General features: G+C 36.5%; 1 protein-coding gene across 1 annotated transcript in view; it reads left to right on the forward strand.

Moving 5' to 3' along the window:
* The first annotated feature begins 144 nt into the window (after positions 1 to 144).
* LOC129224501 (M-phase phosphoprotein 6-like) overlaps positions 145 to 27,518 on the forward strand; it is a 37,344-nt gene continuing 9,970 nt past the window's right edge. The window contains exons 1-3 of the mRNA XM_054858964.1: positions 145 to 399; positions 1,200 to 1,300; positions 19,650 to 19,740. Of these exons, the coding sequence (XP_054714939.1) occupies positions 343 to 399; positions 1,200 to 1,300; positions 19,650 to 19,740 (249 nt within the window). The 5' untranslated portion in view covers positions 145 to 342. The remainder of the gene's footprint in view (positions 400 to 1,199; positions 1,301 to 19,649; positions 19,741 to 27,518) is intronic.

The raw sequence follows: 27,518 nt of genomic DNA on the forward strand, positions 1-27,518 counted from the left end.
TTCAAGAAATTTGAAAATAAAATTAAGGAACAGAAATTTTGTTTTCTAAAACTGATCTTTTGGTGTTTCATTACTAAATCTGATTTTTTGGAAAAAAAAGAACACGGGGAAAGTTATCTTCACTGCAACTGTTGAGATTTGTTTGGGTGCGTGAGAAACGTGAGCAAGATTTTTCCCCAGCTAGGCTGAAGATTTATATGATTCTGACAAGTCTTTTCAAGTACTTGTTTCTCCTACTACAACCTTTTAATTGTAGTCGCGATTTCCTGGGGAACGTTTAATTTTTTCTTGTTCTCCAGATACTTGATCATCTTTTCATCGTTCTTCTAAAAACTTACAGTCATGTCTCAAAGGGACTACAAAACGACAAATTTGTCCAGCACTCTTTTAAATTTGAAGGTTTGTTGTTACTTTATTTACTTTGCTTTGAATTTCCGAAAAGAAAACCTAATTTTGGAAAAAGGTATATGTCCGAAAACTAGGACCAGCCTTAACAATACAGGACAGCTGGTAACGGAGTTAAACAAATCACAATGCCACTTAACAGTATCGTTGCGAGTGATTGCCCAAATGACGTCCTGTATATACACAAACTACTGTAAACTGTTGCAATTGTATTTTAAATTCAAGAGAATGAAATCTATAACTGCGTAAGTTGGGGTCGATTCAGGCACAAATTGGGTCCACTTTGCCCCTTCCCAAAATTCTACAACTAAGCTCGATAAATTCGTCTGAAATCAAAATATTGGTAAGAAGAAGAAAACCTCCAGCTTCCAAACCTTTACCAGTGGAATCCAAAGGGATTTCAGACTAGATTTGTGATAGCTAAACATGCTCTGATACAGTAGGATAAGATTTTTTGGCGTAAAAGAAAAATGGTCAAAAAATAGTTCTTTTTATCAGCAAAATGAAAAAGTTCACAAAAAATTCTTTTTTTTTCACAAAATGCAGACCTAAATGTAAAATCCTGGATTGACCCTTGGTAAGAGAAAATTGCATAAATACCTTACAAAATACTCTATAAAAATACATTGTTGTATTAATTCACCTTATTTGTATAATGTACATCTAAATGGCTGTCTGGTTTAATTGGGTTCGGATTAAGGGAGTTTTACTGTATTAAGAAATAACTTCTAGGATATCTTTATTCTTTTCATCTTCTTAGGTTAGTGAATTATATGAGTCATTTTGTTTTCCAGTTCATGAAAAAAAGCAAAGAAAAATGTGAAAACGATGCTGAAGAAGAAAAACGGAAAATTCTTTTCGACAGTGAAATTCCGGATGATCTCATTAGAGGAGGGTAAGTATCATTTCTTCTGTTGTGTTGCCTAGATGTTTTCTTTTCTGAATTATTCTTTTAAAAACATGGATTCTGTTGCATATTGGATGTTTACATATTTATATTAATATTTTTCAAAATAAATGGAACATTGTAACAGATTCAAACAGTTTGGCATTCACATTTAGTTGAGTCTTCATTTTCACCTGAGAAGTTTCCTGATACAACCTAGTAGTGATGGGCATAATCGAGTACTCATAATCAAATCACTCGATTATTCAAGATCATTCGAGAACTCGATTATCATGAGTTCTCGATTATCACTTTTTGAGTTCTCGAGCGATGAACTTCTCGAGTTCTCGATTATCACTTTCCGAGTTCTCGAGCGATGGACTGCTCGAGTTCTCGATTATCACTTTCCGAGTACTCGAGCGATCAACTGCTCGAGTTCTCGCTTTGAACTTCTCGAGATGTTGAGCTCTCGAGATATTGAGTTCTCGAGATGTCAATCACTCGAGCAGTGTAATTTTCGGTCGATTTGAGAATCGAATGAACCACTCAATATAAGTGACTTCTGACAAGGGTGCCCACCTAGAAAGAGGAAAGGGGTCATGGCGCAGACTGCGCCATTAAAATTTTTAGGGGGGTGTTTTAAGGGGTATTTTTCTTATTTTTGGGGGGCTCTGCGATATTGAGGGGGTGCGCCCTTGACCTCAGGGGGGCACCCCTGCTTCTGAAGTGATTCAGTTACAGGGACGGATTTGTCATTTTGGGGGTCAGAGGGCGGGCTTCGAAAAGTTAATGATTTTACTTATGAATGGGCATGGTTTTTGTTGCCTTCCGAAAAGATCCTTTAACCCTTCCCCCAGAAAAATTGCAGTGACGGGCTGCCCTGAGGTGCCCACAGGGGAGGTGGGTCATAGCGTAGACTGCGCCATTAAAATTCTCAATGGACGTTAATCTTTTTTAGGGAATATCCTTCTTGAGGGAGGGGGGGGTTGAGGGATATTTTTCGCCTTTTTTTGGGTGGGGAGGTCTCTGCTATATTGAGGGTGGGTGTCCTTTTCCTCAGGGCGGGTGGGCACCCCTGCTTCTGAAGTGTTTTTATTTGCAGGGGCGGATCCATCATTTAGGGCGGTCAGAGGGCTAGCTTTGAAAAGTTAATGATGTTTCATTCGAATAGTGTTATAATTGAATGTATTCTGTTGAATGCTTGATTATCAAATGATTATTTGGGATGCTTTGGTAGTCTAATGACATGTTTGGTGGAAGTGGGGGCGCTAATAAGGTTCTAACTTGAGAGGCATTAAATTTAAAATTATATTTCAGGTAAAAAGGGGGAATACTTAAGTTGAAAACCTGAGGGGAAGTCTTCCCCCTTACGTCCACCTTCGACTATACCATTGGGTAATGATACAGGTCTAACAGGTAATAGCAAACTTTTTACAGCCTAACTATACAGATTACTGCAGACACGTGTTTCGGGGTTTCAAGGAACCCTTTTTTCAACGCAAAATAGTGAGATTGTGGATGTGAGGACATTACAGAATGTCTTTAGGGATCATTCATTAATTATGTAAGGGTTCCGAGAGGGAGGGGGGTTGGAAAAATGTCTACATACTTGGGGGAGGGGGCTTCAAACCCATTCTCACGCAATATTTTCCAAGTTGATGTTTTACATTTGAAATTGGTTTGACGGGGATTATATATTTTATTTGCGTCTGGAAAATAAAAAACCTATTAGGATAAGCTGTTTTTTATTTATTTTACGAAGAATGAATAGTGTAAAACATAATAAAAGATTCGTACTACGCATAGCATATTTTATTTTTAATAAGTATCGCATCATATACCAAAAAAAAAAAAAAATGTCGAAAAAACATTATGTCTAGATTCCAATTTTTTAGTAAATATTTCATTACACAAAAAGGATTAATTTAATAATAGTGAATTTAATTTCGATTCCAGTGATGTTAAATTCGTTATTTCATTATTTTGAAAAACGAAATGGAATCTTACGTAAGAATAGAGGGAGGGGTTTGAAAAATCTTACGTACCCTTACATAGGGGGAGGGGGGGGCAAAAAATTGCCAAATTCATCCTTACGTAACTAATGAATGGCCCCTTACATGCAAAAGCTTACCATTTTGTTCAAAAAAGGGTACCTTAAAACTCCAAAACACGTTTCAGCAGTACTCTGTATTAGAGACGTACCGAGTAGCATTTTGGCTGAGTAGCCGAGTACCGAGTACTCGGCCTTTCACTACTCGGCCGAGTACCGAGTTACCGAGTACTCGGCCTTTCACGACTCGGCCGAGTTACCAAGTACCAATTATGCTTTAACAAGAACCACCGACACACATGTGATGAATTTTGAACTTATTGGAATAGTAGTATAGACCTCCTTGTCCATATAATAGTTTTTAAAACTAAATTCCTGCTGAAATTTAATTACGTATTATATAAACAATTTTGTTTGTCAAAAATTTTACCAAAAAATGATTTTTAAAATTAAAAATAAATAAATAAAAGGTATGATTAATCAAGTTGAAATTAAAACAAATTACAGTAAAATCCCTCTAATGCGGACACTAACAGGACAATTTTTTTTGTCCGCAATAGAGAGGTGTCTGCAGGACAGGGGTTTAATAATGTTATTTGCATTGAAACTGGGGAATTAAAAATTGTCCGCATAAGAGGGGTGTCCGTTAGGAGGGGTTTCACTGTATACCAATTAATTATAGTTCTAGTCCGCCAAACATAAATATTTTTTTAAAGCAGATAAAACAAATGTGCAAGAACACTGCAGACACATGTTTCCGCCCCCACCCCTTACAAAGAATGTCTTTTTCAATGCATAACATGTGAGCTAGAGAAGGTAAAGACATTCAACAAAAAAATCCAACTTTTGTCGGATGCCTTTAAATCCACGAGCTCCCATTTTGTGCATAGAAAAAGGAATTCCTTGTAACTTCCAAAACATGTATCTGCAGTGTTCCTACACTGTGCTTTTAACATTGTTTTATTTCCTTTAATTTTTTAAGCAAAGGTATTTTTATATTTTTTACAACTAATTTTTGTTTGTAGCAAATATCCATTTTTAATATAAAAATTCCATATTTTCTATACTTGCCTTTTTTTGCATAATTTTTAATAAACAAGTTTAATAAACTTTGGGGACATTAATATAAAGATTTATACCATTGAAGCATTACAAACTTCATTATTCTCAAAATTTAACTTATAAATTTTAATTGTAAATTATTGCAGAATATAATGCTTGCTCTTTTTTTTAATATAAATTTTGGTACCTGTCTTGGACAATATTCAATTTTTTGCAACTACTCGGTATTGGCCGAGTATCTGATCAGAATTTGGCCGAGTACCGAGTACTCGGCAAATTGGCCGAGTATGCCGAGTACCGAGTAATTACCGAGTACTCGGTACATGTCTACTCTGTATATTTGGGATACAAAAGGTTTGTTATTTCATGTTACTTCTCGGCACTAAGGTATTTACTTATTCCTTAATAAAACAAGTTGTTTACTTCTCGTGTAATTCCTTCCTATGTGTGCAAATAAAAGGGGAGGGGGGGGGGAGTTTTGACACAAACTGCGGGATTGTAATTTTTAGGGGATTTTGTCTTTTTTGGGGGTATTGCTCTTGGGGAAGAGCTTCATAAGTGGTGCCCCTTCGCTCTTGGGATGGATAGATTTGGAATGATTTTAAAATAGAATGAATGCTTTTCGCTTGCTTTATTCGAATAGGGTTATAGTTGAATGTTTGGCGTCAAAATTTCGATAATTGAGAGATTCCTTAATAATCGAACGATATTTTTCGATCAAAAATTGTTAATTATCATATGAGTTGATTTATGGGGGGGCATGTGTTACGTGAGTGGCGGCTACAACGGGAAAATCATGGGGATCATGCCCCCTTCCCCCCCCCCACCCTAAACCGTCAACAACAGTATCCGTACACATTATGTTCAAACACTTCATGCATAAAATGTCAACGATGACAGTATCTTTTCATTTCATTAATTATTTTTGAAAGTAAACATTTGAACTACTACTTCGTTTCATTGCTTATGAAATTAATTTGCAACGTTTATCTCCAATCAGTTGCCTTATTCCTGACCGATTTGGTGCTTTTTATTGACTCCCAAACAGGTTCAGACATTTTTCGTACCAAAAACGGGAATTTCATTCATGGGGGGGGGCCTTTCTTAAACATGAGCCCCCCCCCCCATCCCCCCCCAAAAAATGGTTTTCTGTATCCGGCCCTGGTGTGATTCGGTGGCGAAATCTTGAAACAAAGGGTAGAGAAACGCTTTCCATACTGTTTTGAACTTGACAATTATTAAAATCAAATATGTATAATTTTTATTAAAAAGTGGGGGATAACGATAATATGGGCGGGTCTTAGGGCGACACTAGCAGGTTTAAACTTGAGAGTTGTTAAACTTAAAAATATATTGAACCAGTATGGTACAAACCGTGTAATTTAAAATTTAAGGTGGTCTTAGCTCTTTTTCGGATTATTGTTTCTTAGGGGGAGGGGCAAGGGAAATTGTCATAAGAGGCGCGCCATTGCTCACAGGGACGGACGGAAACCCCTGTCATTCTAAAGTTTCAGAATCAAATGATAGCTTCTCAAGTACTTTTTTTCGAATGGGGTTACTCAGAGAGCACACTTCGTTGAGATAAGGATTTTAAAACGATTGTTAACACTGTGACAATTTGTTGAAACGTTTGTGAAACGTTTAAACGCAATGTGTTTATAATGCAGTGGTGCCCATTCCCCCCCCCCTCCCCCCCCCCTGGCGATGACACTCATCCCTCAAATGCGACGGAGAACCCCCAGAACGAGAGCCCCTTAAGTAAGACTAAAAGACCTCTTACCCTCCCCTCTTCAAAACTTCAATGGCGTGGTCTGCGCCATGAACCCCCCCCCCCCGCCCTCTCTCTCGTGGGGACCCTTGTTTAATATATTGCTTATTGTCGAATGTTCGGTTATCGAGCGTCTCGGATGATTTGAAAACCGGATACGTAATCTGCTTTTCAGAGAAACTTGGTAATCAATTTAAACCTTTTTGAGAACCAACGCACGGAAAATGAAGCGCAGCTACGGAACCTTAAGTTCCGAAATGGACCGTCGCGAGCCAAAGCATTTTCAGCAGTTTTGCCTCAACTTTACAAAAAATAAATAAATAAATAATCTCATAAAATCAGCACATCAATTGACTCTAAATTTTTAAGTTGAGTGAATAATATACTAATCAACATTTATGAAAATATAAGGAATATGACATAACCAGAAGCGAGTAAAACAAGAAAAACATTTAAATTCAACTACGCACGTGAAAATAAATGCTACGTACAAAAGTTATAAATACCTTAAGTAGGGAATTTGAAAAAAAAAGAACATCTGAAAAGAATGTTATTTTTATTTAAAATAATGGGCCAAAGAGTGGAAGCTAATATTAATCCCATACGACAATCGTCCACATTTCTTTTTAATGCACTCAGAAACATTTCAACTTCACTCCCTACACTTTTACTGTTATTACATATTTCTCAAGTCAGCGAATGAAAAAGAAAAAAAAAAAGAGCGAATCAAAAAAGAAAAAAAAAAAAATAATAAACTTCAATGCAATTCAAGTCACACTAAACTTTCAATGAGCCGGGAATCCCAATCTTCTGGAAAACGCAGCCAGAAATATTTTAACCTCCCTCCTTATGTATCAGTCAGATAAATATAATTCCACTAACAAGAACATCAAAAAAAAAAAAAAAAGCAATAAACTAGAATAAATGAGTCCTTTTGCGCAGAGAGAGCAACGATTCCCCTTCTTGTTTACATTATTAACTTTGTGTTTGAGTGCCCGAAACCATTCGAAATAACCACGTGATATCTGAGAATCATTAGTTTCAATACATAACCGTTCGCATAAATCACTCAAAATGAATGTAAAAAAAGTAAAAATCGAGAAATCAATCTGTTACAGAAATTGAAATGAAGGGGGAGGGGGGTGATAGCGCACCATTTCAATCGCTTGGCATCTCCCGAGGGCCACCAAGAGTCAAGGGCCCATTGCCAGTTTTCTAGCCGCTACCAATAAACCTATAAAAGTTTAGACTACTCCGAGCCGAATCGCCCAAATGCCGAGCTCCTAGTTTCTGACAAGCTAACAGGGAATCTTGTCGAAACAGCATCCCCAAGGATTGGGACCCCTAAATGAAGACTAAAATCTATCAAATTGACCCCCTAAAACAGGCTTGCGTTCCGAACTTTTCCGGAGGGTAGGGGGGCAAAGGGTGTATCTGCTCATTTTATCGGAAAACAAGAAAAAACTAGACCCACTTAAACGTAAAAACTAAATTTTTTCAAGGAATTGGGGGGCGGGGGGGGGGGGCAGTCCCGTTATTTCGAACTTTACAAGAGAGGACGAGGGATTAATGAGTATCCTACGAGTTGCATATTATGCCAAATAACAGCAAGAATTTCATTTATATGAGTACAATAACTTCTAAAAGCCAGGAGGGTTCGCCTCTTATTATACCCTTAAATGATAGGCTTGATGGCACATTCCTATTTCGAGCGCCTTCCTGCCAAAACAACTAGGGAATTCAACTGTTCCAAAAGTCAAGGGTATCCACCCCCCCCCCCTTTCACAGGGCAATGGTGCACCCTCTCAAATGTTACGGAGCATCCGTCTAGAAAGAACTCCCCCCTCCCGAAATGAGATTTAAAAAACCCTCTCAAAAAACCACTTTTATAGAAATTTCGGTTTCGCAAACTGCGCCATGGACTCCCTGCCCCCTCCCGAAATTGAGATTTAAAAAACTAGCACTAAAAATTTTAATGGCACAGGCTGCGCCATGCCCCCACCCCACCCGAAAATGAGATAAAAACACTCTGAACTGGCTATTGGCGCAGGCTGCACTATGCCCCCTCCCCCATTATAGTGGGTGCCCCTGTAGCAGTCTACTCAATTCTGGAAAAGCTCAGAAAATGAACTACTTGAGTACTCGATTCAAACGTCTCGAGATCTCGATTTGAAACATCTCGAGATCTCGATTTGAAACATCTCAAGATCTCGATTTAAAACATCTCGAGATCTCGATTCAAAAGATCTCGAGAAGTCAATCACTCGATTCCAAAGATCTCGAGAAGTCAATCACTCGATTCCAAAGATCTCGAGAAGTCAATCACTCGAGTACTCGATTCCAAAGATCTCGAGAAGTCAATCGCTCGAGTACTCGATTCGGAACATCTCGATTATCAATCGCTCGAGTTCTCGAATTCAAAAGATCTCGATTACCAATCACTCGAGTGATCGACTTGAAAAGATCTCGATTATCAATCACTCGATTATCAAAAGTACTCGATTCCCGAGATCTCGATTATCAAAAGATCTCGATTATGCCCATCACTACAACCTAGGACTCGACCGATGCATTGGCCTGGCCGATCCATCGGCGCCGATGGTTCAACAGTTTAGCCTTCGCCATCGGCGGCCGATGCTAACTTGCGGGAAACATCGGCCCATCGACCTTAAAAAACATCGAAAAGCGGATGGAATTGGCCGATGTTTTTGAAAAAAGAAGGACCTTTGCTGTTTTACTTTTTAATACAAAGTAAATAGAGTTGTTGTTTTCATATAAAATTATTTACTTAAATTGCAGTATGAATTTCTATTTTTAGTCATCCCTAGAAGAGTTTTTAATACTACATTCAGGTACCAAACAAGTTAATTATTGCGTTGTTTCTTGCAGCAGGATGTACGTATGTATCTGTCATAAGTCATAACTCAAAAATGATAATCTGTTGAAGGTTTAAGTTTCGCATGTGGGGTCTGCGGACGTTACAGTTGTGCACTTCCCTTTTTGTTTTCGATCGGGTGTTCTGAAAAGCCTGTTTACTCATTTTTTGTGGCTATTAATTACTTATTTCAATGCAAAACTAATACGGTGTCTCAGACTGACGATCATTTGGTGATATGTTGCCGAATTGGAGACCATAGAAACAAATATGAGATGGCGAAACCAATTTTTGTGTCATTTTATTAGATTCCCGTTGAACCGACGGTAATTTTTAATTTTTCGATATTTGTAATATGAATCACAGTAATGCAGTCTTTTCTGCATCACTTCAGCGCGATTACAAGTTTGGTAAACATTTATCATTCGCATTTTTGTAACTCCTTCGGTGGCCCTATGGTTATGGGGCCTCTCGCGCAATTGCACCATTTGCTATATTTTAAATCCGCCATTGCACGTCAAAACAAACTCGGGTGCAAGTTTTGAAAGGGTTTTCTGCTCAATGTTCGTGATTATTTTAAACTCTATTTTTACGACTTTTTTTTGAATTTCCGAGAACACTTGCATGTTTCTCCTCCCACTCCCTCAATTTCTGAAATTAAACTCTAGTTGTACTTCTGAGTTCTTTAAAACTAACACCATTCTTAAAATTGGAGATTTTTATTTCAAACTTTATCTATTGTTTAGAAAGAATTTAGGGCATTAATGTAAGAAATTGATCAAAGACGTTTTGAATGGTGACATAATTCGGAAATCAAAGTTACTTTTGAATTTTTTTTTCTGGAAGTGCTGAAGTAGAATCAGAAACTCTTCCGAGGCGTTGGTGGTAGCTGTTCTGTACTAAAAAAATCAGGCAGAGGTTGGGGCCAAAGTGTGATTTACTCCAAAATCAGAGGGTGACCCCCCTTACCCTACCTCGTCGTTTCAAGCATTTCTTAAATATTTACCGATTATTTATTTTGGTCAAAAAATGTCATTTTGCGTATTTCTCATACTTGTTTCACCTATATTTCGTAAACTGCCATCTTTTTTGCATCATTAATAGCGATTGATTTTTTTTTCTGTTGTAAGTAACTATTTTTATGTATTTATATAAAATCAATGTATAAGGTATTTTCGTTTTTTTATAGAAAAGTTTCACGGATTTTCTATTATGCAATTTTTCAAATTTCAGAAAATTATTGTTAAATTGAAAAATTTAATTTGAACTTGTTTGTAAAGCTTCATAAAAGATTAAACAATCAAATTGTTCAATACTATGTGTGCAAACATCAGATCAAGTAGTATATGTATTCAGTTATTAACTTGGTGTAAATATTGAGTTTGTTTATTGTACCTGCGTTTTAAGAACCTTGCTCGTTTCATGGCTATTTTTTTTCAACAAAATGTATGTCACTGTTATAGCTTTTATGAAAAATACAAACTTTTCTAATTCATAAATTTTAAATAAGTATAAAAATAATACTATTTTGATTTAATATTGTAATTAATCTGTTATCTTTATTGTTTAATTTGATGACTAAAAAATGTCTATGTGCAATCTTTCCTCTTTAATTGCGTAATTTGTTGACGGTTTCATAGTTCTATTTTTTTTTTTGAATGATTAAACAACGTAATTTAATTTTTTAAACTATGTTTAGTGTACCTAAATCCATACATTATTACAACATTACTGAAATCTTAGTTGTATGCTCAATTTAAAAAAAAAAATCAATTGGTTATTAAACAGTCTTTTTGTTTTTCTTCCTTCTTTTTTTGGCTATTGTTCTTTCTCTTTCATCATACAGCAGTCAAAAAAGGAGAAGCATAACTACACCCTATACAGATTGTACGTAGTACGATGCAAAAGTTCGGGGACAAGCTGTATAAAATCTTACCCAGAATAGTTCACATTACTGAAGCACATCCACCTTCAAAAGGTCGCCTTAAGGGACTATGTACTTCTGCCAGTGTTCATATAACTTTTGGAAACACTCCTGGAAGCCATTTTTCGCTAACTTCTATGATGCAGCTTCATCTTCTAGTGACGGAAAAAAGCGGCGTCTATGCAAGTATTTTTTGCTGGGAACAGGTAAAAGTCACACGGAGCTAAGTCCGACGAAACATTATGTTATTTGTTTGTCATATGACCAATATGACAGTACTGACCAATCGAACCGTGCATCCTCAACATGAAAGTCGCCTTCTTCCCCACGATAAAGTTACAGCAGCAGCGCAAGAGGCCTTACAGGAATTTGCGAAAAATGTCTTCCAGGAGTGCTTCTAAAAGCTATATGAACGTTGGCAGAAGTGCATAATCGTTCAAGTTGACTATTTTGTAGATAGATATATGCTTCGGTAATGTGAACTATTCAGGGTAAGGTTTTATACAACTTGACCTCGAACTTTTAGATCATACTACGTACTTATGAGTTTTCAATTTACTATTTCATAACGTTTTTCAGTTACGCAAGTTTACGCGCATGAAGACATCACAAGAGAATTTGCGATAATTAACTGAGGAGGCGTTCAAAATGGATATTTGGTTATCTCTATGTTCTTAGGTACATATGTATGTACAGATGTGTCGAAAAAACTTGTGAAGTATAAATTTGGTGATAGTAAAATAGAAATTTAGGTCGAAATCTGATTTTTTTTTTTTTTGTGATTACAATTCTTTATTCGTAAAAAGGAAGTAAAGTGAAATGAATCAATGATCCTTTAAATTCCTAACAATCTTATCAATTTATTTCTGTTTGATTTTTTTTTTTTGCCATCGGCCATTTGGAGGAAAACAATTGGCCATCGGCCATTTTTGAACAATCGGCATCGACCCATCGGCCAAAAAATGCCATCGGTCGAGCCCTAATACAACCATGGTCATGCTGTTAACATTCTTCTTTAATAGACTTCACATAGTTATCAGATGTCTGCTAAACTCGTAGTGTTTTTTTTTTTTTCCCCCCAGAGAAGAAAAAAATCTATCAATATTTCTTCATCTTATTTCGTATTCTGTTGAATTTTTAAGGCATTGGTAAATAATTGAACTGTAAAAAATGTTTGTTTTCAAATTGTTATGAATTGCATTACTTAATTTTTGGGAGGAATGCAATAAAGTGGCAAAAACAATACATTATAATGGTGTAGATATTTCTTAATAAAGCTTTTCTTGCAAAGAAAACCTAAAAATTGTAAATAAAGGTACAAACTTTCTCCAATGAATAATGCTTAAAATTTTTGAAGCTTTGAATTTTTTTCACTGGCTCCATGGACCACCAGAGTTTATATTCTGCAGGTCCAATAGATGTCTTTGTGGTCCAGGACCAGCGGACCACTGTTTATTTTTAGCCTTGCCTTGTGGAAGTCTGACCATTAATTAAAAGCTTGAACTGCAGTTCAGGCTCAACTGTAAGAGTAGTGCAGTAAGTATCTAGTTCATGGTTTAAATGGTGATTAAAATCCTTCAAGAGTCTTTATTTTTGTTCATCACTTTTAAGACCATTTTATAGCTTTAGGGGAGGACAGGCAGGGCTACTGCCCCAGGGCTTCCACAACAAAGGGACCCCCACAGTAAAATTTTTACAAAATATACTAACTACCACGGGTCGAAAATATCGGATATATACATATATACACGAAATACACCGCCAGCTCAGTCATTTCCAGCCGAGGACTGCAGTTTCGTGCTTATTAGCACTCATCAGCCCGGCATAGGAAAGTGACTGAGCTGGAGATGGAAAACCTCTTAAGGAAGCCAAGAGGGCGAAACAAACTGGTAGCTAATATAGAATTAGCAGACCAGACGAGTGACCGAAGTAATGGTTCGGTTCAACTCGAAGATTGAACGCGAGGCAAGGTATATTCAGTAAATTACCGCCCATTAGCCAGGGCTAAAGCAGAAATACATGAAATACACCGCCCTGGCTAATGGGCGGTAATTTACTGAATATATATACTAGTGATGGGCATAATCGAGATCTTTTGATAATCGAGATCTCGGGAATCGAGTACTTCTGATAATCGAGTGATTGATAATCGAGATCTTTTCAAGTCGATCACTCGAGTGATTGATAATCGAGATCTTTTGAATTCGAGAACTCGAGCGATTGATAATCGAGATCTTCCGAATCGAGTACTCGAGCGATTGACTTCTCGAGATCTTTGGAATCGAGTACTCGAGCGATTGACTTCTCGAGATCTTTGGAATCGAGTACTCGAGCGATTGACTTCTCGAGATCTTTGGAATCGAGTACTCGAGCGATTGACTTCTCGAGATCTTTTGAATCGAGTACTCGAGCAGTTGACTTCTCGAGATCTTTTGAATCGAGATCTCGAGATGTTTGAATCGAGTGCTCAAGTAGTTCATTTTCTGAGCCTTTCCAGAATTGAGTAGACTGCTACAGGGGCGCCCCACTATAAGGGGGAGGGGGCATGATGCGACCTGCGCCATTGGCCGGTTTTTTCAGAGTGTTTTTTATCTAATTTTCGGGTGGGATGGGGGCATGGCGCAGCCTTTGCCATTAAAACTTTTAGGGCTGGGTTTTTGAGAGGGTTCTTTAAATCTCATTTTCGAGAGGGGCGGGGGGGTCCATGGCGCTGCCTGCGAAACCGAAATTTCTATAAAAGCGGTTTTTTGAGAGGGTTTTTTTAATCGCATTTTGGGAGGGGGGGAACTCTTTCTAGACGGATGCTCCGTAACATTTGAGAGGGTGCACCATCGCCCTGCAAAAGGGGGGGGGGATACCTTTGACTTTTGGAACAGTTGAATTCCCGAGTTGTATTGGCAGGGGTGCGCTCGAAATAGGAATGTGCCATCAAACCTATCATTTAGGGGTATAATAAGGGGCGAACCCTCCTGGCTTTTAGAAGTTATTATTGTACTCATATAAATGAAATTCTTACTGTTATTCGGCATAATATGCAACTCGTAGGATACTCTTTAATCCCTCCTCCTCTCTTGTAAAGTTCGAAATAACCGGCCTGCCCCCCCCCCCCCCATTCCTTGAAATAATCTAGTTTTTACGTTTCAGTGGGTCTAGTTTGTTGTTTTCCGATAAAATGAGCAGATACACCCTTGCCCCCCTACCCTCCGGAAAAGTTCGAAACGCGAGCCTGTTTTAGGGGGTCAATTTGATAGATCTTAGTCTTCATTTAGGGGTCGCAATCCTTGGGGGATGCTGGTTCGAAGAGATTCCCTGTTAACTTGTCAGAAACTAGGAGTTCGGCATTTGGGCGACCCGGCTCAAACTAGTATAAACTTTTATAGGTTGTTGCTAGCGGCTAGAAAACTGGCTACGGGCCCTTGACTGTTGGTAGCGCTCAGGGGACGCCCCGTAGCGATTGAAATGGTATCACCCCCCTCCCCCTTTCATTTCAATTTGTGTAACCGATTGATTTCTCGATTTTTTTTTACATTCATTTTGAGTGATTTATTCGAACGGTTATGTATTTAAACTAATGATTCTCAGATATCACATGGTTATTTCAAATGGTTTCGCGCACTCAAACACGAAGTTAATAATGTAAACAAGTAGGGGAATCGTTGCTCTCTCTGCGCAAAAGGACTCATTTATTATTCTTGCTTATTGCTTTGCTTCTTTTTTATGTTCTTGTTATTAGTGGAATTATATTTATCTGACTGATACATGAGGAGGGCGGGTAAAATATTTCTGACTGCGTTTTCCAGCAGATTGGGATTCCCGGCGCATTGAAAGTTATAAGTGTGGCTTGAATTGCCATTGAAGTTCATGATTATTTTTTTTCTTTCTTGATTCGCTCTGTTTTATTTTTCTTTTTCATTCGCTGACTTGGGAAATATGTAATAACAGTAGAAAAGTGTAGGGAGTGAAGTTGAAATATTTCTGAGTGCATTAAAAAGAAGTATGGAAGTTTGTCGTGTGGGATTAGCTTCTACTCTTTGGCCCATTTTTTTAAAAATAAAAATAACATTTTATACAGATTTTTTTTTTTTTTTTTTCAAATTCCATACGTAAGATATTTATGACTTTTGTGCGTAGAATTTATTTTCGCGTGCGTAGTTGAATTTAAATGTTTTTTCTTGTTTTACTCGCTTCTGTTTATGTCGTATTCCTTATATTTTCAATGTGATATTCCTTATATTTTCATAAATGTTGATTAGTATATTATTCACTCAACTTAAAAATTTGGAGTCAATTGATGTGCTGATTTTATGAGATTTATTTATTTATTTATTTATTGTAAAGTTGAGGCAAAACTGCTGAAAATGCTTTGGCTCGCGACGGTTCATTTCGGAACTTAAAGTTTCATAGCTGCGCTTGATTTTCCGTACGTTGGTCCTCAAAAAGGTTTAAATTAATTACCAACTTTCTCTAAAAAGTAGATTACGTATCCGGTTTTCAAATCATCCGAGACGCTCGATAACCGAACATTCGACAACAAGCAATATATTAAACAAGGATCCCCACGATTGAGAGGGCAGAGGGGGGGGGGGGTTTCATGGCGCAGACCACGTCATTGAAGTTTTGAAGAGGAGAGGGTAACTTATAAGAGGGCATTTAGTCTCATTTTAATGGGCTCTCGTTCTGGGGGTTCTCTGTCGCATTTGAGAGATGAATGTCATCGCCGGGTGGGGGGAGGGGGGATGAGCCCCATTGCATTTTAAACACATTGCGTTTAAACGTTTCACAAACGTTTTAACATGACTGTCACAGCGTTAACAATCGTTTTAAAACCTTTATCTCAACAAAGTGTGCTCTCTGAGTAACCCCATTCAAAAAAAAGCACTTGAGAAGCTATTATTTGATTCTGAAACTTTAGAGAATGAGAGGGGTGTCCGTCCGTCCCTGTGAGCAATGGCACGCCTCTTATAACAATTTCTCCCCCCCCCCTCCCTCTAAGAAACAATAATCCGAAAAAACCTAAGACCACCTTAAATTTTCAATTACACGTTTTATACCATAGTGGTTCAATATATTTTTAAGTTTAACAATTCTCAAGTTTAAACCTGCTAGTGTCGCCCAAAGACCCGCTCATATTATCATTATCCCTCACTTTGTAATAAAAATTGCACATATTTGATCTTAATGATTGTCAAGTTCAAAACAGTATGGAAATCGTTTCTCTACCCTTTGTTTCAAGATTTCACTACCGGATCACTAAAGGGCCAGATACAGAAAACCATTTTTTGGGGGGAGAGGGGGCTCATGTTGAAGAAAGCCCCCAACCCCATGAACGAAATTCCCGATTTTGGTACGAAAAATGTCTGAATCTGTTTGAGAGTCAATAAAAAGCACCAAATCGGTCAGGAATAAGGCACCTGATTGGGAATAAACGTTGCAAATTAATTTCATTAGCAATGAAACGAAGTAGTAGTTCAAATATTTACTTTTAAAAATAATTAATGAGATGAAAAGATACTGTCATCGTTGACATTTTATACATGAAGTGTTTGAACACAATGTGTACGGATACTGTTGTCGAAGGTTTAGGGTGGGGGGACATGACCCCCATGATTTTCCCGTTGTATCCGCCACTCACACAACACATACTCCTCCATAAATCCGCTCATATGATAATTAACAATTTTCGTTCGAAAAATATCGTTCGATTATTAAGGAATCTCTCAATTATCGAAAATTTGACGCCAAACATTTAACTATAACCCCATTCGAATAAAGTAAGCAAAAAGCATTCATTCTATTTTAAAATCATTCCAAATCTATCCATCCCAAGAGCGAAGGCGCACCACCTATGAAGCTCTTCCCCAAGAGTAATACCCCCAAAAGAGACACAATCCCCTAAAAATTACAATCCCGCAGTTTGTGTCAAAACTCTCTCCCCCCCCCCCTTATTTGCACCCATAGGAAGGAATTACACGAGAAGTAAACCACTTGTTTTATTAAGGAATAAGTAAATACCTGAGTGCCGAGAAGTAACATGAAATAACAAACGTTTTGTATCCCAAATATACAGAGTACTGCTGAAACGTGTTTTGGAGTTTTTAAGGTACCCTTTTTTGAACAAAATAGTAAGCTTTTGCATGTAAGGGGCCATTCATTAGATACGTAAGGATGATTCTTATGTAAGATTGATTCCATTCCGTTTTTCAAAATAATAAAATAACGAATTCAACATCACTGGAATCGAAATTTAATTCACCATTATTAAATTAATCCTTTTTGTGTAATGAAACATTTACTAAAAAGTTGGAATCTAGACTGAATGTTTTTGACATTTTTTTTTTTGTGTGTATGATGCGATACTTATTAAAAATAAAACATGCTATGCATAGTGCGATTCTTTTATCACGTTTTACACGATTCATTCTTCGTAAAACAAATAAAAAACAGCTGATGCTAATAAGTTTTTTATTTTCCAAACGCAAATAAAATATATAATTCCCGTCAAACCACTTGACCGCACAATTTCAAATGTAAAACATCAATTTGGAAAATATTGCGTGAGAATGGGTTTGAAGCCCCCTCCCCAAGTATGTAGACATTTTTCCAACCCCCTCCCTCCCGGGACCCTTACGTAATTAATGTATGGTCCCTAAAGACATCCAGTAATGTGCTTACATCAACAATCTCACAATTTTGCGTTGAAAAAAGGGTTCCTTGAAACCCCGAAACACGTGTCTGCAGTAATCTGTATAGTTGGGCTCTAAAACGTTTGTTGTTGCCTGTTACACCTGTATCATTACCTAATGGTATAGTCGAAGGTGATGGTAAGGGGAAAGACTTCCCTCAGGTTTTCAACTTAAGTATTCCACCTTTTTACCTGAAAGATAATTTTAATTTTAATGCCTCTCAAGTTGGAACCTTATTAGCGCACCCACTTCCACCAAACATATCATCATACTACCAAAGCATCCCAAATAATCATTTGATAATCAAGCATTCGACAGCATACATTCAATTATAACACTATTCGAATGAAACATCATTAACTTTTCAAAGCTAGACTTCTGACCCCCCTAAATGACGGATCCGCCCCTGCAACTGAAACTCTTCAGAAGCAGGGGTGCCCAACCGCCCGTAGGACAAGGGCACCCCCTCAACATCGCATAGACCACCCCACCGCCAAAAAAAAGCGAAAACTATCCCTCAAAACACCCCCCCCCCTCAAGAAGGACATTCCCTAAAAAAGATTAACGTCCATTGAGAATTTCAATGGCGCAGTCTGCGCTATGACCCACCTCCCCTGTGGGCACCTCAGCTCAACCCGTCACTCCAAATTTTCCTGGGGGAAGGGTTAAAGGGTCTCAATGCATATATTTTCGGAAGGCAACAAAAACCATGACCATTCATAAGTAAAGTCATTAACTTTTCAAAGCCAGCCCTCTGACCCCCTAAATGACGGATCCACCCCTGCAACTAATCACTTCAGAAGCAGGAGTGCCCCCTGAGGTCAAGGGCGCACCCCTTCAATATCACAGAGCCCCCCCAAAAATAAGAAAAATATCCCTTAAAACACCCCTTCTCCCTAAAAGTGTCAATGGCGCAGTCTGCGCCACGATCCCCACCTTCCTAGGTGGGCACCCCTGTCAGAAGTCAACTATATTGAGAGGTTCATTCGATTCTTAAATCGATCAAAAATTACACTGCTCGAGTGATTGACATCTCGAGAACTCAATATCTCGGGAGCTTAACATCTCGAGAACTCAACATCTCGAGAAGTTCAAAGCGAGAACTCGAGCAGTTGATCGCTCGAGTACTCAGAAAAGACAAACGAGAACTCGAGCAGTTGATCGCTCGAGAACTCGGAAAGTGATAATCGAGAACTCGAGCAGTCCATCGCTCGAGAACTCGGAAAGTGATAATCGAGAACTCGAGAAGTTCATCGCTCGAGAACTCGAAAAGTGATAATCGAGAACTCGAGATACGATAATCGAGAACTCATGATAATCGAGTTCTCGAATGATTTTGAATAATCGAGTGATTCGATTATGAGTACTCGATTATGCCCATCACTAATATATACATATATATCAAAATATAGGATATTTTCGAAAATATGATGATCTTTTCGAACCCTGATTAGGGGCCTCCACTCTTTCGTTGCCCCGGGTCCTCCACACTTCAAAATCTGGCCCTGTATAGCTCACTGCCTTAAAAAATGTTTGGATGTCATAATTTTACTTTCACAGTACAGTGAAACCTGTGTAAGTTGATCACTTGCGGTGCACTTCTTTAGTGGTCAACTTATAGAGGTTGAAATATATGATGTAGACCTAATTCTGTGCCTGAAAATAGCGTTCAACTTAGACAGGTGGTCAACTTTACAGGTTTTACTGTATTTGGGAAGTTTTGACCTTTTAAATATTTCATGTTTTGAATCCTAGATATTTTTGAGTCCCTTATATATATATATTTTTTTTTATTAATGAAAGAAGTTTATTTATTTATTTATTTATTTGTTTTGTTATTTTGGCTAAAACTTAATATTCTTTGTCTTTAAATTTGGATGCCTTCATGTTTGAATAACTAATTTTGTTATTGAATAAATTGAAATAAAAATTTTCAATTTATATTTATATACAACTCTATTCATATTAAGTGTTTATTGAAAAATTCTTTCAATAGGGATTTGTGCATAATGGAACCCAGTTTTGTTCCCTGCTTGCAATTATGGAATGGAAGACTTTCTTTCAAAGGAATGAATCCTGAAATTGAGGTAATGTCTTCCATTAAATATTTCCACCAAATACTTTATTTAATTCGTAAAATATTAGAAAGCACTTTAATTTCTAATTTTTAGTACTACATTCAGCCCTTGATTTAAGGTCACTCTTTGAGACTTCACTAAACTGACTTTATAACCAGGCTAACCAAATATCTAATGCATAAAAATATCCTTTCATGGTGTTAGTGTTTGAAATCCTCCGAAACGACTTGACTGATTTTTATGAAATTTCTTATGTGTATTTGGTTGTTATGCGAATAGGTTGTGAAGTATATTTAATACCGCCAGGTAATCAGGATCTTCCTATCCAGAAATTTTTTTTTGAAAATCATTGTTTAGACCATTGTAAATATCATTGTTGAAATTCATTGTAAAAACTAGTCTAAAACCATATTGAAAACCATTGTTGGAAGTCATTGTAAAAACTGTTGTAGAAAATCACTGTAAAAGCCTTGCTTAAATTAATTGCAAACATTTTATTTGTAGACAAATAGAAGATGGCAACAATTTTTTTTTTTGTTTAAAAAACTCATTCAGAGTTTTTTGACAGTTGGCCCGAGCATTGCTCTATTTTGGCATTTTATTCTGCATTAGTTTTGAATCACAAAGCAGTGTGTGCCAAATTTTGAACGATACAAAAATTTTGTCTATTTGTGTGTGTGTGTATTACTGTATTGAGAAAATGAATGGCTGGTGGTTTTTTTTTTTTTTTTTTGCTTTTACCGGTGATCACGAAAACATTCACTAGAAAATATTTATATAGCAGAACTACGTTTATTTGGTCAGCTCGTATGTGTGTGTATATATATGTATAATAATTATAATAAAAGTGAAAAATATTGAAAATACCACACCAAAAGCACATAGATGCCAACACACCAAAACTAAAAATCCAAATAAATATAAAAAGTATACAAGCCAAAAAACAAATTTTAAACATTTTATATGAAAAATAATGATGAGAAAAAGGAAAATACAAGCAGCAATTTAATGGAAAAAGACAAAAGGTTGAATCCAAAGCTCATCAGCCATTCAATAAATATAGTCAAAAGAAAAAAAAATTTAACAAATTTAACTACATACTAAAAAGAGAGTTTCTTTTTGAGCAAATGTTTCCTCAGAAATTTAAATTTATTATTATAACTAGATATTCGCCCGTCAGGTTATGACGGGGGAAAATTGCTTATACTCTTCTATACTTGAATGAAGCAATTGCCTGTTTGGTGATATTTTAATAGTTGAAATTTTAACCATAACACCAGTGGATTAACCCTAAACTCCAGTAGATAGCATTAATTAATTTTGGTTTCTTCATTACCTTGAAATGACACAGTCTTACCAGTAAAACTATTAAGTTACAGGATCGAGTTCAGCCTTGTCACAATAAAGCCTTTCCCTGCATATTAAACATTACTAAAACAGATTATCATGCCGTGGCGCAAGTTTCATTGTTGAAACACGCAGTTACTTGATCATCAGCTAATATTTATATGAGGATATAATTTAATCAAAATTCAATAATGTACAAGTTTTTGCTGGTACAGTAAATGATGTTTAGTGTCGTAAATGTTGCAGTTGAGAAAAATACCAATGACATGAGGACCTTTAATTGGCCCTCAAGTTTGAACATGAAATAGCTATATGTACCACCAATCACTTTTCATGAGCTTTAAAGGTCGGGAGTGCCCGAATTATTGTTTGTATGAGAGGAGCAAACCTAGGAGTATTTTTAATATTTTGAAATTCATGCTAAACTGACACTGGGTTAGATTAGACACTATTTCAAAAGATAACTTTTTAAAAACACAATTTCAGGCCATATTTGGAAGAAATACAAGGAAAAGGGTTTGGTTTGTGGATGCTGCGATGAAAATTTTTGAAGACTAGAAAGCGCATTTGGGACTGACCCCAAAAAATTTTGCTATTAAAGTTTCAAAAACGCAATTTTGGGATGCATATTGACATGTTAGGCGAGAAGGTGGTTGCTCTTTCTTGGAAATTTTGGAAGTTATTAGGTTTACAATTGATGACACTGGAAAGGAATGAAGAGGTTCAGGGGGCTCTCAAATTTTTGACAATAAGACTTTAAAAATGCCATTACAAATTTTCTATGAGTGAGTTTACGGGAAGGAAATGCAAATTTAGGAGCTGTCCCCTCCTAAAACACATTCTAAAGTTCTCTTTGGTAATGTTAGACAAGGAAAAGAAGTTCCTCAGGGAAAATTGTTTGCAATCAAAGTCCAAGAAATATGATTTTCGATTATGCTTGGTACAACTGCATAAGGGGTGGGTATGCAGCTGCTGTCCTCCCATAAATTTTCAAAATCACAATTCTGAAAATGCAACTTTTAGTTACATTTAGTGATATTATTGAGGATAGCAAAGATTGGGGACTCGGATCTGAAAAATTTTCCAAAATTAAGAGCCCAAAATCCGAATTTTGGACTGTCTTTGGGCTTGTCAAAAAGGTTTAAACCCTCTTTTGGATCTGTGGTAAGTGTCAGAAGTTGCTGCCGCAACATGATCCGACTCTCAAGGACATTCCAAAGTCAAAAAATAAATAGGAGGTGTATTAAATTGAAGACCTGTTTTATGTCAAATGTGTCTTAAATACAGGGGCTTCCGCCCCAGAAAGTTTAACCACTTAACTGTTTCACTTTTTTGCCATATTGGGTCCAAAAATAAGCATGTATTTAATCTGCATATTTGTACTTAAATGGATTATATAAAATGAAATCTGCATTAAAAACTATCATATGCATTGATTTTATTGATTTATGATAATTTTTAATTTCAGCAAAAAAAATTTAAATTTTACTTAAAGTTGCCTCTTTTCCAAACACGCTAACTCAACTGAAAAGCCAAATTTACAGAGAAGTTAGACATTTAAAAAAAAAAACATGCATTTTTTAATACTTACATTCAATTTCAAAACTCGGCTTTTGTATGATAAATTTTAAAACATGGCGATAAGCAGAGTCCTGTATCACAGTCAGGTCACTTGAGAAGTCCAATAATGAACTTTCACAACTGCCAGAATTATTTATAGATAATTCGGATTCACTTTCTGAACCATTATCAGAATTATAATCACATATTAGCCACTCACTGTCACTCATTTTTTTAATTTAGCAAAAAAAAAAAAAAAAACCGAGAAGAAATAGAATCCACAGCATTCATACTGAAGACATGTGCAAAGAAAAGCAGCTCTTTTCCCGCGTAAAGAAAAAACAAAATTAAACCAGTTAGGAAAATAGTTTGTAATCCACTCTTTGCTGGACAGCTAGCGACATCTATTCGAAATACTGGAAACTAATAAATATAAAAAGATCGGGCAAAACAGTGCAATAGTGGAAAAAAATGAACTGCCCTAGCGGTGCTCGGGAATGTCAGTACAGGCACTTACTCTATGCCTGAACGATGTTCGGGCAAAACAGTTAAGTGGTTAAGGATTTGTAGTCTTGAAAATGTGTTTTCTATGATCTTTGATAATGTTAGAGGGAGAAGAGGTATGAGGGTAATTGTAAAGCCGCAATGTTGTTATATCACTAATTATATTGATAAAAGGGAGTTCCGAAGCTTGCCAACGAAATTTTTTTAAATTGTAGCTTTAAAAATGCAGTTTTAGAATATTTTTGGTGGTGATAAGAGGAGGAGAGATTCCAGGCCAATTTTCTTAATTTGTAGTTTTTAGACAACTTTTAGTTATGTACAGAGGTTTAGGGGTACTCCCCCGGTCCTTTTTTGAAATTGTATCTTTTAAAATGGAATTTTTGATTATCATGTATTATGGTACGGGAAGGGGGGGGGGCTTTGGGGGCCCTTCCCCAAAATATTTCAAAATTATAGTAGCAGAAACGCTGTTTTAAATTATCTTTGGTAATGTTAGTGAGTAAAGAGATTCAGTGTCAATCCATGGAAATTTTTTTGAAACTGAAATCTTCAAAATACAATTGTAAGACTATCTTTGGTAACGTTAGGGGGACTGGAAAATTTTCAAAATTTAAGCCGTGAAAGCTAAATTAAAGACAATCTTTAATGATTCTGGTGAGACAAGGGAATGGGGTTGGCAGAGAGACATTCCTCCAAAAAAATTTGAAGTTAGCTTTAAAACGCAGGTTTTAGAACATCTTCTTTAATGTTACTCGGAGGAGAGGTTTAGGGGCTCTTCTTTGGTAATTTTCAGGGGCGCTCCAATGGAAATTGTTTTGAAAATGAAACTCTAAAAACAGTACTTTAGATTATCTTTAGTGATATTGGGGGGGGGGGCATCTGGTATTTTTCCAACTGGAAGTGCAAAAAAGAAATTTTTGACAGCTTTTTTATAGCATGCAAGACTTTGAAAATTGGGGGGGGGGGTCTGACCCCTTAACGCCCTCCTCTTGCTATGGCCTTGACCTAGTAGGGATTGATAGTACAGCTACACAAACTGCTAATTCTGGTGATCATGTATTTGTTAAACTTACATCAAAGTAAACCTTTAAAGTAGGCCTAATGTTGAAAGTTGATGATACAAATTAAAAAATACTGTTGAATTTTCTAAAACAAATAGAAACAGTGACACTTTTTATTGGCATAGTGCAGATGATGTTGGAATAATTACTGAGGATGAAGTAATTATGGTTCTTTCATAGCCAACTTTACATAGACGCAGTAATTTAGTATTTCCAATTTATTTTCCAACTTATAGTTTTGGCTAGTTTACCAAAATTGATCTTAATCAACTGTATTATGTTCATTAAACATACCTTTATATGTAAAAGCAAAATATATAGCTATAGGCTTTCAATAAATTTTACAAATGAAAATGTTTTGTTTTTTCTTTTAAAATTTTCCATGATACAGATTTAAAAGACAGTAACAATCTCATAACTAGGTGCATTTACAAAAAAATAATTTACACTACAAACTTACATACTTTATCATTTAAGACCCCCCTAACCCCTTTTTTTAGATATGCTTCATTTACAGTTAAATAAAAGGAGGGTGACCCAACTACCCCTTACTGTGGGGAAAGTGGGACACCAATCCAATTTTTTAAAGAATGTGATTGTTTATAAAAGTTAAAGCATTATTTTATAAAATAATGGTGAACTTTTGTTTATTGATGATGTCCAGGTTAAAATAAGACAATTGGTTTAACTTTATTGTTTCAAAACTTTTCTATAAGGTTTCAAAAACAAACTAATCTCAAAAGCGTACCCCAACCAACCCTATATCGAATTTTTTCTCCTCTAGTTTCTACTTCGATGTATGGAGGTCCGACAGTAGTTGATGAACTGTGACAGTGGCGTATATATGTTTTTATTTTGGAGGGGGCCCATATAACCAATATTAGCTCTCCTCACCCTCACATTTTTTTTTGGTTTTGTAATTTTAATTTTTTGATTGGGGGGGGGGGGATCAACAGTGCTCTGTTCTGTTCAAAAAAAATTTTCGAGGTGGAACAAGGATTTCATGCTGTCTGCCACAACCAAAACAATAGATTTAGTATGGCACTCTTAAAATATTCTCATTTCTGGTATGTGGGGGAATCCGGGGGTTTCCTCTGGAAATCTTTTGTAATTGTGGTGCTATGAACACAGTTTTAGACACTCTCTGGTGATGCTACAAAAAGAAAAATTTGGAAGGCCTTCTGCGGAAATTTTTAGAAATGGAAATCTTAAAAGCGTCATTATAGGATATATTTGTCGATGTTAGTGTAATCAAAGGAATGATATTTTAAGTTCTTTTCAAACTGACTTTTTCTTAAATAACTTCGCTTCCCCAAGACATGTTCTTTTCTTGAGTAAGGGGTACAGATCCCCTGACCCCTTCTGAATACCACTGCCAATTGCCTAGTGCCATCTAACACAGGGTTCCCAAACTTTAATGATTCGCAGCACTTTTTGAAGAATTAGAATTTTCTCACGGCATCCTAATCTAGTTTTATATACATATTATTGTTACCATAGGCACTTTGCGGCACCCCTCACCTCTTCCTGTGGCACCTAGTTCGGAAATCTCGGATCTAACGTATTGTAATTATTATTATCACTATATATTTATTTATTCATTATTATTATTATTTTTTTAGCTAAAAGTGTGGACATTATTTGTGAACAACTAAAACCAAAGATAGCTACCTTCATTTTTGGATTTTTTCCACAGATTTTGGAGGGGGCCCGGACCCCCTCAGCCCCTCCCTTATATATGCCCTTGAATTGTGATATTTAATGAAATTGATGCGATAATTCAATTAAGTTTCAAATTCATTTTATTTGAATTTAAAGAATGCTACATTTCAGTCAAGTTTATGTGTTTTCAATTTTCATTTCTTTTATATGGTACTGAGAGACATCAAAATCTATTGTAATACATTGCGACAGATACATATTACTGCTTGTAAAAATACACATTTTTATTTTTGGAGGCATTTCTTATAGCTTGCTTCAATTGTTTTTTTTTTTTTTTTTTTGACCCAACTGCACCTGGGCAACACAAAGGAGGGTAAAGTGTGTTAATGAGTCTGTTTGTTCATATGTGGCATTTTGAAGGCTAAACTCCTTAACCAATTTTGATGATTCTTATGTCAATCAATTTGTCTTAACCTTACAAGTGTCACTAAATACATGCCAGTAATCAAAATTCACAATAGCAACAACCAGTCGCCATATCATCAATTCAGGACCGTGTTGTGGGAGATTTGTCGTCTTGAATAGTGTTCCCGCTAGGCTGTTTTTGCAGGGCGCAGCGCCCTGCCCTTTTCCATATCAGCGGAATGCGCCCTGCCCTTCCTTTATATCGCAAAATGCACCCCGCCCTTTTCAGAAATAAGAAATGGGACCCTGTGTTTTTAAAAAGATGCCTCAATCATCGTTTCGATCTGCCGCGATATCGGGCAATTTTATTTGTCCAACAATAGTCTACAAAAACGCCCATGTCTTATCCTTGTTCCCGGAATTTCACCCTGAAAACGGCCCCATAAACAAAAGGGGTAGCAAATACCTAGGCAAAGTGGGGATGAGATTCTCAGAATTCAAACAAGCTTTTCAGTAGGAAACAAAGGCATGTTCTTCCTTCTACTGAGGGTGGGTTTTTGAAAGGTTGTGGGAAGGAGTAGGGTCCTCTGGGAAGGGAGAGATCTTTGTTTCATTCCTTCCCATCCTTCTGAGAATCAATAATGAGAGAGGGAATAGGACATTTTCTTAACATTTCAGCCCTTTGTGTCCGTTTTTCGTTTGCACATAGAAATTAGGCTCAGCCAATTTAAGCGCATTGCTAGTAATTGTGTAGCAATCTTTTCACATCTGTTTCTAGAAAGTTAACTTTCTGATTGTTTCCTAAGAAGAACATAGTACAAAGCTTACTGGGGTAAAATGCAAAGGGTATTTTTTTAACATCTTTGATTTTTAACCCCCCATAAAAAAACTGTTTGAAATGGAAAGATATCGCATTGACAGGGAGTTCATTCAATTCTTTCCTTTTTGCTAAGTATTTTTATTACAGGTTGACAACAGAAACTGTAAAAAAAAAAGTTCCCTGACATTTCCCTGATTAAGTTCTCCTAACTTCCCTGATTTACGTTATCCACAATAATGGTTTCCTTTCTTTGCCCTACCTGAAAACCATTGTATATGGAATAAAATGCAACGTTTAAAAAGTTTTAAGCTGTTAACTAAAAATATATTTTGAAAAGAGGTTTTTTTTTAAAATAAAAATAGCATCTTAAATTATCTACAGAGAATCTAAATAAATACCTTACTTCCAGTAACCAGTTAACATAAGAA

The sequence above is a fragment of the Uloborus diversus genome, chromosome 6, assembly GCF_026930045.1.
Source record: "Uloborus diversus isolate 005 chromosome 6, Udiv.v.3.1, whole genome shotgun sequence".
Lineage (NCBI taxonomy): Eukaryota > Metazoa > Arthropoda > Arachnida > Araneae > Uloboridae > Uloborus > Uloborus diversus.